At 30.1% G+C, this 17,056-nt stretch overlaps 1 protein-coding gene across 1 annotated transcript; it reads right to left on the bottom strand.

Moving 5' to 3' along the window:
• Positions 1-13,172: 13,172 nt before the first annotated feature.
• LOC114177256 (uncharacterized) lies at positions 13,173-13,772 on the bottom strand. The gene has a single exon (XM_028062530.2). It carries the CDS (start codon positions 13,714-13,716, stop codon positions 13,360-13,362), a length of 357 nt encoding a protein of 118 aa, XP_027918331.1. The 5' UTR covers positions 13,717-13,772; the 3' UTR covers positions 13,173-13,359.
• Between the last annotated feature and the right edge of the window lie 3,284 nt (positions 13,773-17,056).

Genomic DNA, 17,056 nt, shown 5'->3' with positions numbered 1-17,056 from the left:
TTCTGCTATGGACTTTTATAGTCCAACTTGGATGTTGCAGGTTCTTTGATTTTAAAAAGGAACAGTTGAATATTTTGACACTGAATGATGTTTTGTGAATGAGATTGACACATGTCATTTGGTTTTAATTTAATGTTGTCATTTGTTGGTGTGCACTGTGCATTACTCATTTCAATTAAAATGGTAGCTGCATAAGTGACCCACTTTATACCTTTTTTGTAGTCATCTATCTTTGCAGATAGCCATCATTTTCTGCCACCAGAGAGTGCAATTCTACACGAGGCTTGTTTATTCACAGACTTCATTGTTTTCGCTTTTGATTCAATGCACTGTCTTCTAAATGCCTAACACATACGTTTGTTTATTTCTGCACTCTACTAAATAATTGTTATTATTTATTTCACTGCCTTGTTAATGTGTAAAATAATGTTCAAACAGTTCAACCAATATCAGTGCCACTTGGGTGGTTAGAAAGAGAGATTAATAATGTAGGTTCAATTACATTTTTAGGGTTCCTGTTTTAACCCTACATGTATATTAGGTCTCTAATTTAAATTGCTCATATTTACTCTCATCATAATTATAAGCAATTCTTTAAATTTAGTTTCTAATCCCCGGGAATTCGTTCAATAATTAATACAAATCCAAATTACAATTTAGTCTAACGTTTTCTAAAATGAATTATATAAAACAAATTGATTACATTTATGTTAATTATTAGATGAAATGTAACAGTAATTAAAATTGTAAGAAGTAAATGCAAACAATTTAAATTAAAATTAAGAAGAACAAAGTCATACATTAAGTCAAACATGAGGAACTTAAGCACATCGCAATAAAATCATAGCAGTAATGTAATGAAGTATGAAAAAGAAAATTCAAACTATGCTTCCAGAAGAATATAAATGTGAAATGTCCACTATGCTTGACTAAATTCAAACTGAAATTTCGGCCTATCATAGCCAAGAAAAAATGAAGCAGTTAAACATTTTATTTTTCTTACATTCACAACTACGAATATCCGTATCAACCTAACCACATTCAAATATGTTAACTTAGGTATTTTGAAATTCAATTAAATTCACTATTAAGTTAAGTTTTGGTGTTGAAAAGAAAATTCATGAATTAGCTCAATCCATCTATTAATATAATTGTTTTTAATTTAGTATTTGCATGTGATTTATAAAACTAAAGATTGAGATTCTAGTGAAAAATTACATATTTATCATAATGATATATAGTTGTTGGAAAATTGTCATTTAAAATAACATGATATTATTATTTTTTAAAAATACAATTTTCTGATGACAGTTGTTCAATTATTATTGTTATTGTTTTGTACTTTTAACGTAGAATCATAAATGTATATGTTATGAAATCATCTCAAAATAACATATTTTTGCCCCTTTATTGATTTGTTCATCGTTTCTCTTTGTTCATTGCCACTGATCCCTAGTTATAGAAGTTGTTCGTTTCAGCATTCTTTTTCTTTGCAACACAGTTCTCCATTGCTCAACCTTCTGCATTTGGAGTCATGTGAAGGGTAAGTTGGTTGAACTAAATGTTGGTTTCATTTATTATTGGTACGATTGAATATTATAATTAATGTGAATGAATATTATTTTATATAATTGTTTATACTAGTGAGTTCTACAATAGTTTATTATCATGGTGTTATAAGAGATTTAATGGGTTTGTGATTGGAGTGGAATCTAATATATAGCACTGCATATAGAAAACATGTGTTCTGAAAAATAATTATATGTTAATTTAATTTTAGGGAAGAATGTGAAAGTGTAAACTCTCACATTTATAATTTATAATTGTGACACGCAATATTAATCGGTGTTGATATCGTTTAATTCTTTGCATGATGTAGTATTATTAGATATAGAGAAATTTTATCTCTAGCAATCATACATTACAAATATTTGAGCAAACCTGGTCAATGAGATAAAGTAAACATACAAGAATATACATACATCATTTAGTCAAAGTCCTTAATATGAAAATTTCTCAAAATAGAAACATCATCAAGTTCTAAATTTCAGGTTTCAAAAATACAATCACATCACATATTACATTCATATATATATTAACCATTTCAACAACAAAACCTCGAGTACAAACACCACTCTTAGGGCCTTGCTTCACCATTACTTATAGGCTCATATGCTCATACTATTATAGTGATCATTGCAAAAGAAATACATAAACAAGACTGATAAAGAAAAAGGGGAAGCTAATATAGTTTTAAACATACTTTTAGTATAACATCTATTATAAGAGCAATCCTTACTACCAACAACCAACAAAATCAATTTATCTATAAAACAACCTAGTTCTAACATGATACACTATTAAAATTTAAATTTTTAACGTCAGTTAAGAGTGTGGTTTAGTCGCGGTTTTAACTGCTACCGACATAGGATTTAATGCCACAACGTAATATCGGTTAAATATAACTGTCACTAAAATTATTAAAGCGATTCTAACCGTTTATAAAATAATTTTAAAAAAAAATCATCAAGTATTTAACGAATGTTATAACTACAAAGAAAATAATATTATTTTTAAAAGAAACATCTAATATTTAGCGACAAATATAACCATCAGCAAAATCATTTTTTTTAAATATTCAACATTTAGTGACAATTAGAAAACACAATGAAAGATTTAAAATCTAAATAACTTTATTCTATTTATTATATACTTATTTACATTTTATAATGATATAAGTCAATGTCTTTTGAATCGTTGAATTTGTTTTGTGGGTTTGTTTTGAAATAATGAAACAATAAAAAAACACTAATAGAAAAATACAAATCAATGACGACTTATTATGATAGGTGTAGCACAAATATCATAATAAGTTGGTTGGTGACATTTTTATAATAAAGATTACTTATTATGATTAATGTAACTAGACTTGTCATAATAAGTGAGCATGGTGATTAGTGAAAAATATTATTATGTTAGTTATTGAGTGACTTGTCATAGTATATGCTTACCATGTATGAATATTTCTCATCATAGTATGTTTGAATCCTTACTCGTATTTTCTCTCAAGCATTTCACTTCTCCTCTTCGCGTTATAGTAGTTCACAAATCAAGCTTTCTCTTTCAACTAGCATTCTTACCAACTCCATTGTCGCGTCTTACATTCTCACAACTTCTATTGTGGTTGTCTTCCTTCATTATTGCATTATCACGAAGAGGTAAGTTATTGAATCCTACAATGTTATATTCAAACTCGCTTCAATTTCTTAGGGTTTATAATCATTCTCAAGGGTAAACAATTGGGAGAATCAACGGGAGGTTGCCACGGGGAGGCATTTAATGGTTGAGGAGTTCGAGATGATCGTGGGGTACTCTCCCATCGTTCAAGAGCTAATGCAAAGGCAAAATGTTGAAGAGGCTAGCTTCAATTCCAATGCGAGTGACTTCAAATTGAAGAAGAAAGGAGTAGAGTTGTTGAAGAGTATTAGAGTGTCACGAGCTTCATTACCAGGAACAGGGATCAATGGTGTAGCAATGAGAGTGACACCTCGTTAGAGAAGGCAACCGATGATACAACTCCACCACCGAAGACAACCATGAAGTGGCATTTCACGGTTTAGAAAGGGTGACGTCGCTTTACAAGAGCCAAGAGAATCAAGTGCATAATGGGTCTATTTGGAGCATTAAGTTTAGTTTGGATGGGAACTATTTAATGAGTTTTATTGAGGATTATATGATTCATGTATGGCAGGTGATGGAGGCTAATAAGAGTTTAAATACACTTTCCTCCTTTAACCTTGTAAGGCATCTTTTAAGGATAAAATTGTGACGCAACTCTGAGTTCTATAATAGATAATACCTCAGTTTTGATGATTGATCCTAACGATGCTATATTGATGGACTTGGGGGATCGGATCATTGGTGTCGTCTATGGGGATGCAAACTCTTTTAACCCTCGTCTGGGGGGCTCATGTTTCGGTACACTCAATAATCCCATATCGTAGCATTCAAGACCAACGACAATTTAAATACACATTCCTCCTTCAACCCAATGAGGAGCCTTTTAAGGACAAAATTTTGATAGAGTTATGAGTTCCAAAGTAGACAATACTTTGGTTGTGGTGATTAACCCTAACGATACTATCTCGATGAACTTGGTTGTTCCTGTACAACAAAATAATCCCACATCGCTTAGGATTTAGGGTCAAGGGCAATTTAAATACGCTTCCTTCTTTCAACCTTTTGGTGTGCCTTTTAAGGAAAAAACTTTGTTGGAGCTCCGAGTTTCAAAACGGATAGTACCTCGGTTGTAGTAAATGACCCTAGTGATGCTATCTCAATAAACTAGGGATCAGAACATTGACACCATCTGTGGGAACAAAAACTCCCTTAACTCTTGATTGAGACACTTGTTCTAGTACACATAATAGTCCTACATTGCTTAGTAGTAAAATTATAAAACTATAATTTTTAATTTTATGATATTATAATATTTTATTTCTATAATTTTTCATTTTGCAAGTTTGTAATTTGATAAAGGCATAATTTAATAATTTTGTTAATTTCATAGTTTTCTTAGTTTTTTAATATTTTATTTTTATAATATTATAATATTATTATTCTTTAATTTCACCATGTTATAATTTTAAGAATTTATAGTTTTATAGTTTAATAATTTTGTAATTTTATAATTTATAATTTTAAAATTTAAAATTTTAAAATTTAATGTTTTATGATTTTGTATTTTATATTTTATATTTTATAATTTATGAATATATATTTTATAATGTTATAATTTGATGTATGTGTCAAAATATTTTCTATTAAATATAACACTCAGTTAAAAAGTTTGAATTTTTTAAGACTTAACAAATTATTAAATTTTAATAAAAACTCAATTGAAAATTTTTAAAATTATAGTACATAGTATCAAAGTATCAATTGAAAAGTTATAGTCTGTAGTATCAAAGTTTTGCAAAAGAAGATAATTAATTTTTTACACAACTTGAACCAAAACATAAAGACACAATTATACTATGCAAAATGTTCAAAATATGATAGACAACATAACATAGACCTCCATAAGAACTATCTATCCTAGGATTTATCCTCACCTTTACTTACAAGCCCTTCTGCTCACCAATATGGTGATCATTATAAAAAGAAAACACAAACAAACACACCAACAAAACAAACAAAGGTAAGCTAATTATTTTGGCTTAAATACTAATTTGGTCTAGTTTGTTCATTTTGATTCTCATTTTGTTCCAATGTTCAATTAGGTTTCAGTTTTTGTTAATTTTGTTAAATTTAGTCTTATTTTGCTAATATCATCTAAATATTTAATAGTAAAGTGCACGACGTGACTCATTACTATTACGTGGCTCTCCAACTCATTTTTTTTCGCCATCACACACTTACCTTAATGCATCATCATATTCCTCACTTCCATTGTCACCTCCATCATTGAAACCCCATTCACCTCCACAATTTTCATACACAAATTTTAATTTTTGTTTTGCTCCTTAGTTTTAATAGTTTTTGGATTGTGCATTTATGGCAGAGGAGAAGAAATTGGCAAAAGAAGTAGGGATGCCCAAAAGCACAAGAAATATGCAGATTCTGCTTAGGAGGAAGCAACATTAACACCAAATTTTGCTTCTCTAAATCACCCACAATCGCAACATTCTATTCAATCACAATGATCGGAACTGATTGAAGAAGAAGTGGAGGGTGTGCCCCTGGTGTTAATGAAAGGTGTGCCCCTGAGTTTCCCTTTAAAGTGTGCTCCTAGTTTAGGGTTTTAGCTATGCTGATGCTTCTCTATCTAAATCATCCATTTCCTCACCAAAGTTCCTTAGTGCATTGAATGGAAGTGGAGGAAAATGGAAGAAAAGATGAATGGTTAGGTGGAAGGTGTTTGAGAGGACGAAAGTGGATAAGTGATTGAGAACAAAAAATAAGAGAGAGAGAATCTACGTAGAGGGGGAGGAGAGGAAGAGGTTAATGGAGGTGAATTGGGTGATAATGGAGGAGATGATGGGTTTCAATGATGAAGGTGAGGAAGATAATGATGTGTGAAGATGAGTGTGTGATGAAGAAATGAAGGAGGTGAAGTGCCACATAATAGTAATGAGCCACATACATTTTACCGTTAACTATTTAGACGATGTTAGCGAAAAAGACTTAATTGAAAAACATTAACGAAAGTTGGGATCTAATTAAACATTAGAACAAAATGAAGACTAAATTGAACAAACTAGACTAAAATAGGGACCAAATTAGTAACACACACATATTCTAATTTTACAAAATAAAGTAGTCCTTATTACCTGCAACATAAAACCATGCATTTTTTTTCTCCAGAACAAACAAATCACATACATGATATATTATTCTAGACTTAATATCCAGATTTATGTATTAACTTGGACACAAAAAGCCTTGCAACTGTCACAAAAGTGGACTATAGCAAAGGCACCTATCATAAAGTTACTTATGGCATCGTCAGACGAGGAGTCCTGTCCCTAATCTCGCCATAAGAACCTCTTTCAACTCTCACCACCTGGACTACGACACTCTAAATGAGTTGGCAAGTCTAGTAGAGTATAGGACGACTATTGTCCAATATGTATCTCTAGTCAATGCATAACACTAAACTAACAAAGTAATAATGCCCTTTAAAGTTGAGAAACCAAGAGAACAAAAAATACAAAACAATCATGAACGATTAACTGTTATAACTAAAGACCTTAAATAAAAAATCCCAACGGTCAAAGGGAAAAATCATATGCCTAGGATGTACTGTCAAAATTTCAGCTCGATCTGATGCTTAATGAAGTAAGAATCTCATATTTCCTGAGATGACTTGAGCATAGAGTGGTGTTCAAAACTGGGAAAGTGGCGCCCAACGCTACCAACCCCTGGAACCCACTAATTTGAGAGTGCTTGGTGGTCCAAAAGTAGCGCCAAGCGCTCCAAGTCAGTGGCGCCAAGCGCCCCAAGTCAGTGGCGCCAAGCGCCCCAAGTCAGTGGCCACTGTCTAAGTGGTGCTCGACAATGTACTAGAAGTCTAAACTCCCTCTTTGAGCTTTGATTGAGTAATTTGACACTTCTTGAATTCATCAATATTGAATAAACCACATAATACTTTATTATTTAGATTCTTATCTCAAAGGGTCTTAAATTAGTTCAATTCAAAGATCTAAGAGATGAAATTCCTAACCATAAACCAAGACTTTTCATGCTTATCACCATTCACAATTGCACCAAAACATGTTGAAATCATCGATCTCACCATTTCTATTCTCATTCCAATCCTGATATTAAATTAGACATACTAAGATAGATTTTACATTCAACAATGCTTATCATGTAAAACCCCAAATCTAAAACACAACATAAATGAGTAAATCAGAAATCCTTCATCTCATTTTCAACAACAATAACAATCAAGCATTTCAATTTGGTCACCCAATCATAGTTTTAAGATGCAGATTCAACAATTAAAACAACTACTTAGATAATAACTAAAATTAACTTCCCTCACATATATCTAATTTAGAGAAATGATTTCTAAAGATATGATGTGTTTTAAAATAATAAAACTCGTTTAATTAAGAATCTATTTATATTAAAATATTTTATTATTAAAATATTATAGTTTCTTTTTTAAGACAACCACACAACCACTCTAAGGCCTTTAGGTTACAATATTTTTATTTTTAATTTAGTTCTTAAAAACGGCTTATTACATTTTATTTTTAGAAATACTTTAAATTTTCAATTAAATGACACATTTTGTACAAATTATTAATAAAGACATAAATCTTCTTCCTTTTTTTTATTTATTATTTATCATACTTTTAACATATTTTATGGTTATTGGTCACTTTTGTCTTTAAGAATTTGAACAAGAGAATAGCTAGTCAAATATGATCTAAAATATCATGATGAAAACTTAATAAAAATATTTTGTATTGGTTAATTTTGCAACAAACGTAAAAATATTTATATAAATAAAAAATACTATTATTCACATTACATAGATTTTTAAACAATTGATATTAAAAATTAGTATAAAACGTACTTTTGGTGGTAGCAAAGATAGGACTTTTTAGTGTCATTTGTTTATTTAAAGTTATATGTATAATAAAGGGTAAATTTGTTGTAAGGCATAAAACGACAGAAACAATTAAACTTGGCATAGTTGATAAATTAGTAGGTTGTCCTTCTTGTTAGATATAGTAATTGTAATTAGGCTAACCCTAACTCATAATGACATTATTTTATACGTATAATACTCACGAGAATAGTCGTCTATACTCTACGGTATACGTACTAGTAGTCTTTAAGCCATTATTATTCATTTGGGCCCTAATCTGTTAGGTAGGTACCGTTGAGTATCTTATAATGAGGCTAACTAAATATACGGCGTAAATATTGAATGTAAGTCCATTATTATTTTGAGAAAAATAATTGAGAAGGTTGAGTTTGAGAAACATTTATCTTCATTTTAAAAGTACAATTTATGGAAAAAATCACTTGTTAAACTATTTTTCTTCTCAATTTTGTCAAAAAAAAAAAAAATTATTGTTCGACATTGCTAAATGTTGCAAGTACATGGTACGACAAATAAGAATATATGGACATTATTGTTCTCTAGAAATAAACTGAAATAAGTCAAATCGAATTATTGAAAAAGTGTTAGGAAATGCTGGCCAAGCAACAAAGAAGCTGCACGAACTTTAGTAGGTAGACAGGAAATCCACTTTTTAGACTTTATCTTATTATAAATTCAATCGAGAAAAAAAAAACTAATTTCTATATATGAAATTATAAGTATATAATAAAAGAGATAGGATAACCAAACCTTAATGCAAACATTATTATTATTATTAAAAATCACAATTTTTAAGAAATTCAAAATACACTAAATTTTGAATCACTTTTATTTTCAATTGTTTCAATTTTTTTAAAATACTTTATTTTTTCATATATCAATTCAAGTTGATTGAGTTTTAATTTTATTTTTTATTTCAATTATCATTTTATATAAACATTTATTTCAATATTTAATAATTTAAAAATATTAGTTGCTGGTATTTTATAATTGATATATATTGATAATTATCATGTTTTTATTATGTTTTTTTAATCTTTTATTGTTATTTTTATTATTATCGTTTTAAATAATTAAGGGTTTATTAAATAATTTTAGAAAAGATAGGTATTTTATCTTTTATTAGATAATTAAGGTTTTATTTAATAAATTGGAAAAGATAAATATTTGATTTATATTTTGAGGATAAGTAAAAATCTTTGAAATTTAAGTTATCAACATAATCAATTATATTGATTACTTCAATTACAAGTTCAAGTAAATATTCCAAGATCAATTCAATTGTAAAAGTCTTTAAATATAAAACTTTATAGAGTTACAAAAAAAATCAAACTTCCGTTTTGTAGGAGAGATGGAACTTAATCTTTAGAGGTAGAAGTGCATTTCGGAAGCTAGAGGCATTCATTATTACTCTTTTTCCTAGAGTTAAAAATGAATAGGAGTAACTAACTTTTGTATTCATAAGGGTTGGATATAATGTACTTTCAATCTTTGTGATTTCTACTATTCGTTATATATTTCTTTTCCATACTCTTATGTTCTATTCCTGTTCTAACTGCATGAATTGGTTAATTGTATATTTGTGAGTATCTAATCATTGGACACGATGTTAGAACCTAGGCTAAAATAGAGGAACTAATTGATTGTACATCTAGACATAAAGTGCATCATTGGTCATTCCTAACATCCAAATTTAAAGCTTAATGCAAACTTTTAATAATAAAAAGTTCTAAGTCATCAAGACTCTTATTAATAAGTTTATAGTTGTCGCTAAGGCATTAAGACTTGTTATATAGTGGTGTGAATGCTAGAGTGAGAATTGGATGTATATTTTTTTGTAGTATTTTCATATGATTTGGTGCATGAAATGTAACCCTAGTGAAGTCTTTACCGCATAAGTATTTACAAAAATTTAATTGATTCTAGATTTTAAAATTATTTTATAAACAAAATCAATACCTTTTTATTACTTTAGAGTTTTCTTAGTCTTAATTAGTGAAAAAACATAATTTTTCTCAACAACATAAGTCTTTATGGGAACAATATCAATATCTGTACTTAACCACTTATTACTTAAACAATATTGGGACACACTAAAAGAAAGGGTTAAATGGTTTTAGATAAACATGAAAACTTTTCACAATTGTAGTTTCAAAAGCATAATGACTTTAGCTTTCACAAAGAGGCATGTTGTACACACACATATTATTCACTTACACACATGCTCACACCCATACATACACACATATATATTAAAGGAAACAAAAGTTGTCCATAATATGTTTCACAAAGGCTGTGAATATGAAGGAAAGATGCATATATAGTATAAACATTGGTCCTCAATAATCTTATATCGATTTTCCTCAACATTGAATTATTTGTAGTTCTTCTTTTAAACCTATAAAAGATTTCACTAATTACAAAGGATTACAAACAAGTTTTTACACTACCATTCCCTGACTACAAGTAATTTCTATGTCACTTATGGAAACAACTTAAAATTTCCCGAGTTTAAAATTTTAAGTATTCTTTTTCACTAAGTCACTATTGACTTTCACAAGTTAGCAAATTTTGGTAAAGATATATTCAACACATAAGTAGTGGATTGAAAATCAACATATAGTTTTAGACATTAACACAAAAATAGCCATTTAGAATCACCTAATTTTCGTCAAACAACGAAATAACCCACATAAAAAAATGTGTAACAATTTTGTAAATAAATGAGACCTTTTATTGACTAATATAAAATAGATAATTTACGTTGGACCACATAGTGTCTAATGCAAATTATTTGTTTTACGTCAAACATTGTAGGGTTCAACGTAAATTTCTTTTTAAATATCATATCTATGATCTCCTCCTAATTTCTCACTGCAAGCAAACACGCTAAAAATGCTCTTGCGAGTTAAGGTTTGTTTCCTAGTGACAAAATGGTGTTGGTTTAGGATTCCTTTATGACCATTCTTTTGTGGTGGGCTTCTCACGGACAACCTTCTATCCGATTTGTTTCTTCATTAAGGATTGTTTGCTCAACTTTTACATTTTCATTTGTGACAATGACTACTTTTTAGGGAACTCAATTATGGCTTTGTATGAATCTCTTTGTTTGTATATTGTGTTTGTCATTGCAAGAATATGATGTAGTGGTAAAAAAAATTTGTCTTTTGGACTCATGACATTTAAAATAAAAAAAAAAAACTAAACCTGGATTCTCACCTTGCTTTATTTCTACCACCAATAAAAAAAAAGCTATAATGAAATGCGTATTTTTGAACTTGTTTCAATTTTGTATGTTGTGTATCAAATAAAAGATTTTTGATAAAATTGAAGAAGAGTTGATAACAGAGAAGTCAAAGTTAAGACAGAGGTTGGGCCTCTCAAGGAGAAGATTGAATTATACAAGTTTAAGGGTATTGAAGCTGAGGATGAACGAGAAATTAGAGATTTTAGTCTTTGTTTGACTTCAATTCTTGTACAACTAAATCTTCTTCCTGTGTGCCCCAACTTTTGTCCTAGGTTTGGCTTCTTTGTTTACCAACTCTTCTTCAACTATATCAAAATCCTTCATTACACACACACACACACATAGACACAACTAAAGCAAACTTAGAAATTCTCATTTCATTTATAGCCTTTTTTTTATTGATCATAAATATTTCTACACTGGACCTGATATAGTTCGACATAACACACAACTAAAGCAAGCTTAGAAATTCTCATTTCATTGTAACCTTTTTTTATTGATCACATATTTATGTCATGTGTTTTTCGTGCGACGTAAATTTACGTGTCCTGCGCCAGACCTAAAATAGATGTAAAAAGTCTAAAATAACATATGTAATTAGATGGAGCTAATAAATCATTAAATAATCAAAACTAAATAGTAAATGAGTTAAAGTGGAATAGTTTTTAAAGATAAGTTATTTAATGAGTAACAATTTTAAGAAATGTATATACACTGAAAATGTATTCCTTCCACAAATAAGTACAAACTCAATTTTGAGTGTGAATAGAAGGAATATTGAAGTAAGTAAGAAGTCTCATTATAGAAGAAGGCACATGTCCTGATCAAGTTGTTACTTAGAACCCCTTACGGCGATACTCACCAAGTATGAAGCTTGAACAATAAAAGAGCACACAAAGTGGAGCAAAAACTAGAGTCAAAGGACTGAGGCTGATTAATGTGAAACTTGTAGACAGTTTGGTGGTTGGGGAAAACCAATTATGGAGAATCAAGAAACACTCAGAAATGTTACTTCTTAGGAAACTTTCTTAAATGAAGTTAAACTAGGAGGTTCAGGTAGGCACTAGCTAGACAGAGTACTATGTTTTAATGTTGGTAGTGATGGCTGCAGTAGGAACTAGGGATGACAAAATTAATATATGTTGAGTTTTGGGGACTCTAGATTGACAGACCAATAAAACTGCTTTTCCAACCATATTGTCTTGTCCTCTTGAAAACCTCACTTAAAACTAAATACAATTGATTTTGATAAAACAATTTTGAATTTCTCAACTTTTACTATGGTGTATGTGTCCAAATTAATTTCATGACCGATTTTGTTGTTGTTGGTTTAACTAACTGAGAGCTAATGCTGCGTTTGAGTTATATACCACATCACAATACTGCTGTTAAATGTATTTCAATTTCACCATGTCAAAAGAATAGAAATTCAAGAATGGGACAAGTCTACACAGATTTAACTACCCATCGGTTTTGCGTATGTAACTCTATTAGCCTTTCTTTTATCTTAGCTTGCTTAATTAAATATAATTATGTTATTTTCCTTAACGATTCTTCCTACTTTCTACGTCTGAGTTGAGGCCAATGCTGCACATGATCACGAAATACCAGATTCCAGAATTAGAAGTTCATAATCACAATTACTCGTGTTGACTATTAATATTCACTTATTTTATTAACTAGTTATTTAATTAATTTGCCCCGCAATATTTTCTTAGGGAACTAATCTCAGACCTCAATGTCAATATAATGAAATGGCAAAGTTTTGAGATGAAATGCTTGAACATATATGAACTAAACGCGTGGTTAAACATCCATAGACCATATAATATAAAAAGGTTGCAGTAGAAGCAGTAGTGGCAAACTGATGAGTACAAAAGAAGGTAAGAAAACACAGTGAAAAAACATGAAGACCTAGCCATAACCTAGTACTATTCTCTGAGAAAACACTAAAGAAAAACTAAACACATAATGCAAGTTGTGAACATGTTTAAGGGGTAGAGGTAGAAGGTGGTGGGGAGAGGAAGGGGAAGGAGAGGTTTGGAATTGATGGCATGTTGGGCAGTGAAGTTGCAAAAGGAGGGAGATTGAGGGTTGGCATGATGGTAGGAAGTGATGGAAGATTTGGCATGGCAGGGATAATGGGCACAGGAGGAACATTTCCCTGAGGCATGGTAGGGTTTGAAGGCAAAGGTGGAAGTGTTGTTGGGTTAGGAAGAGTGGTGGGAGTGCCAGGGAAATTAGGTGTTGTGCTTGTTTGCAAAAGGTGGCGTGATGCTAGGCTCAAACTCATGCTGGAGAAGCTCACAATCACAAGAACAAAGATGAAGGATTTGCCTGAGACCATGGTTGATGAATTTGGAAGTGTGTTTTTCTGTGCTTTGAGATTGTATGAGTTTTGAGGGTAGTGTTTGGTCTTATATAGAGCAAGGTAAGTTAGGGTTCTATAATTGATTAGCTTGGAGAACAAACTATAGGTTTTGAAATCTTTAGTTAGTGTGTGAAAAAGGTGCTATGGTTTGGACAACCACCAGAGTTTTTTGCAATCTTTAGTTAGTGAAAAAGGGATAAAATGATTGTGCTTATTCATTTATTTATTTATTTATTTATTCAAGGATTTGGTAGCTCTGGGAAGAATTTAAGTTGGATGAGGGAATATTTGATAGAGTTGGTTATCTAAATTGAGTTAACCTCTTTAATGCACTGTTTATTAGAAAGGTTAAATTTGTATGCTATTTTATACCTTGGTTGTTTTGCTCAATAATAATGTTTACCAATATATTGAAGCATTAATGTGTAGATAGAATAATAGAAGCACTTCACTTATTATGTGATTATGTACGTTTTTATATGCATTTTCAATACAAAAATAGGCAAATTTTTAGAGTGTTCGGATTTTAAAATAATATGATAAATAAAAGTAAAAGAAAAAAAATGAGTTTTCACTCAATTCGTTTGGTCAGGTATAAAAAGTAGAAAAAAAAAGGTCTTGAAAATAAATTTATTATCTGCACATATAGATTTTGAGGTAGAGAAAAGAAAAAAGTTATTGTAGTTTTAAAATTCGTATGCCTTGTTCTTCCTTTTTCTCCCATCAATAAAGAATCACTTTAAACGTACAACCTACATTTGTTTTTCTCCTCTCCTCTCTTTAACTACAACAACATCAAACTGAATTTACTTTCTCACTTCTCACTTCTTTCCACCCAATTTCAATTTCTAAGAGAGAGTTTATATAAATTGATTTTAATTTAAAAGAAATTTTTGAAGTAATTTTGTACTCTTAGAATGTGTTCCTTTGTGTAGATGGATATGGGAGAGAGTCTGAAGATGAATTTGTGTAGATTTAGGTGAATAGATATTTGTGTTTTTTTGAGTGGATTTAGAGGGTAAAATGAATGGATTTGGAGATAATTTTTATGAAAGTTAGTGAAAGATTTAATTGATGTGATAGATAAAATAAAAAATTATAATAGATAAAATTTTGTAATTACTAAAATACCCTTGATAAAAAACATTAAATAAATTTTAAATTAGTTAAAAATATAAAATTTTTAAAACTATCACTTAATAAACTTTAATAAAAATTAATAAAAAATCAATTATTATATTATTATAATTATTTTTAAAAGATTATTATCATTCAATATAAATTATTTATTATTATTATTAATTACTATATATTATTTATTATTATATATCTTATATTATTAATTATTATAAATCTATATTATTAATTATAATAATTATTACACAAATAAATAAATAAATAAATATATATATATATATATATATATATATATATATATATATATATATATATATATATATATATATATATATATATATAAAGGGGTCACAAACCATAACAGAGCAAAAAAAAACCTTTACTGAAAAGAAATCCATAAATATACCTTGAATCAGTTAAATATTTTATGTCTGAGATTGAGAATAATTCATCTCGCAGGCCTCTTCACGAACCCTCCTACTACTTCGAACGAAATCGCGAACCCTTTCATCTCGTGATCGAACCTCACAATCACCTCTCCTATCGCATGGAATCAACGCAGAATCACAGCGTTGTTCACTCAGAGTGCTGCTTTACAGGCACTGTTTTAGGAAGGAGAAGGAGATAACCTTTGCCATTGAAGCTCGACGCGAGGAAGGGGAAACAAATTTCTTGCTCACTTGCTCAAGGAAATGCGGCAAAATTGGGGAAAAGAACTCCAACTCATGGCAGAAAGGGGGAAAACGTAAATCCTAACTTCGCATAAACACAAAAGGGAGGCTCGTTCTGGCACTTAAGGGAGGCTGGCTTGGCACTCGTGGAAAAGGGAAAAGAAACCCTCAATTGGCAGAAACAAAAGAAGGCAAAAGTGAAATTGGGAAAGTGAGAAATTGGTAGAAGTAAAAGCCACCTTATAACTTTTTTTTTCTTTTAATTAAGTGTAGTATGCGTCGGCTATCCCACGTTCTTAATTTTCGAGTGATGCGTCGGCCAAGCAGACGAGAAGGTCAAAAAAAATTTATAGAACTAATTTTCTTTTTATAAATTCACATAAATTTCCGTAGAGTCTGTTATGCGTTGGTTAAGCCGACGCCCTTTGCATCCTCATGACAGCCGACGTCATTTTGGGAAGCTAAATACCAACATTCTTGTAGTGAGCTTTTGATGTATGTGAAATTTGGTTTCAGTTATAATTGTTAATTCTCATAATTTTCCAATATTTTAAATTTCGTCTTTCATTCTAAAATTCCATCTAATAAATAAATGCAACATGATTGAACTTCAGTTGTGTAAGGTATGCTATAATATTTTTCTTCGTTTCTGCACCAGAATACCATGTTATATGTCATTGCTTAATTGTGAGACTTACTAGGAAGTGCCCTTAACCACTGCCAGATTTTCCCTAGTCTAGAAAGTATAAGTTGATTTTGCAACAGCAATCTGAAGGGCAAACTCATATCAGAAGAAGATATAAGCATCAAACGTGAGGGTCAACAAAATAAAACATAAAGAAATCAATAGGGCAACAGAGGAGATATATTGGCCTCAAAAACAAAGAATGGATGCAGATATACTATTTCATAATTTTAGAGTAGGAAAGCTTGTCTAATTAAGGTGGTTTAATAATAATAATGCCTCAACCATCACCTTTTTACACTTCTCTCAGTACTCTGCAGTTTTCCAAGTGCACCAATTTGTGTTGAATGTCATTTCCCTAAGTTCTATATGTTTTCTCTTTCTAAATATTATGGAGTACTATCAATAGAGGTTAAAACTCATAAAGAGTATTGTGGTCATTCTGACACACTGTCTAAGATTAGTGGTGGATGATGTTTTGATGTTGAAATGTTTATTTTACTCTGAATAGCATTATATTTACGGTTGATTTTCGCTCGATTACTAATACTACTACTACATCAGCTGAACTATTAACCAAACAAAAGGCCCAAGTGATAATAAGATAATTTTGTTCATGTTTAAAATTAATATTGATGCTTATGCTACTTGTAGAGCTTATTTCTTCTACATTGGAAGCTAAACTGCTAACTCAAACCCATGGAATGCTTTTACATCAGTTAAAACGCAATTCAGCCTGAAAATAAATATCTATAATTTATTTTTTAGGCTAAAGAAGCTTATATTTCTGGATAGTAATGTTGTGTGGAAAGTTGGATTAGAT

Source organism: Vigna unguiculata, chromosome 3 (genome assembly GCF_037176805.1).
Source record: "Vigna unguiculata cultivar grain cowpea cultivar isolate G323 ecotype 2 chromosome 3, ASM3717680v1, whole genome shotgun sequence".
Taxonomy (NCBI): Eukaryota; Viridiplantae; Streptophyta; class Magnoliopsida; order Fabales; family Fabaceae; genus Vigna; species Vigna unguiculata.
The sequence above is the reverse complement of the archived record's forward strand: the minus strand, read 5'-3'. Positions and strand labels throughout refer to the sequence as shown.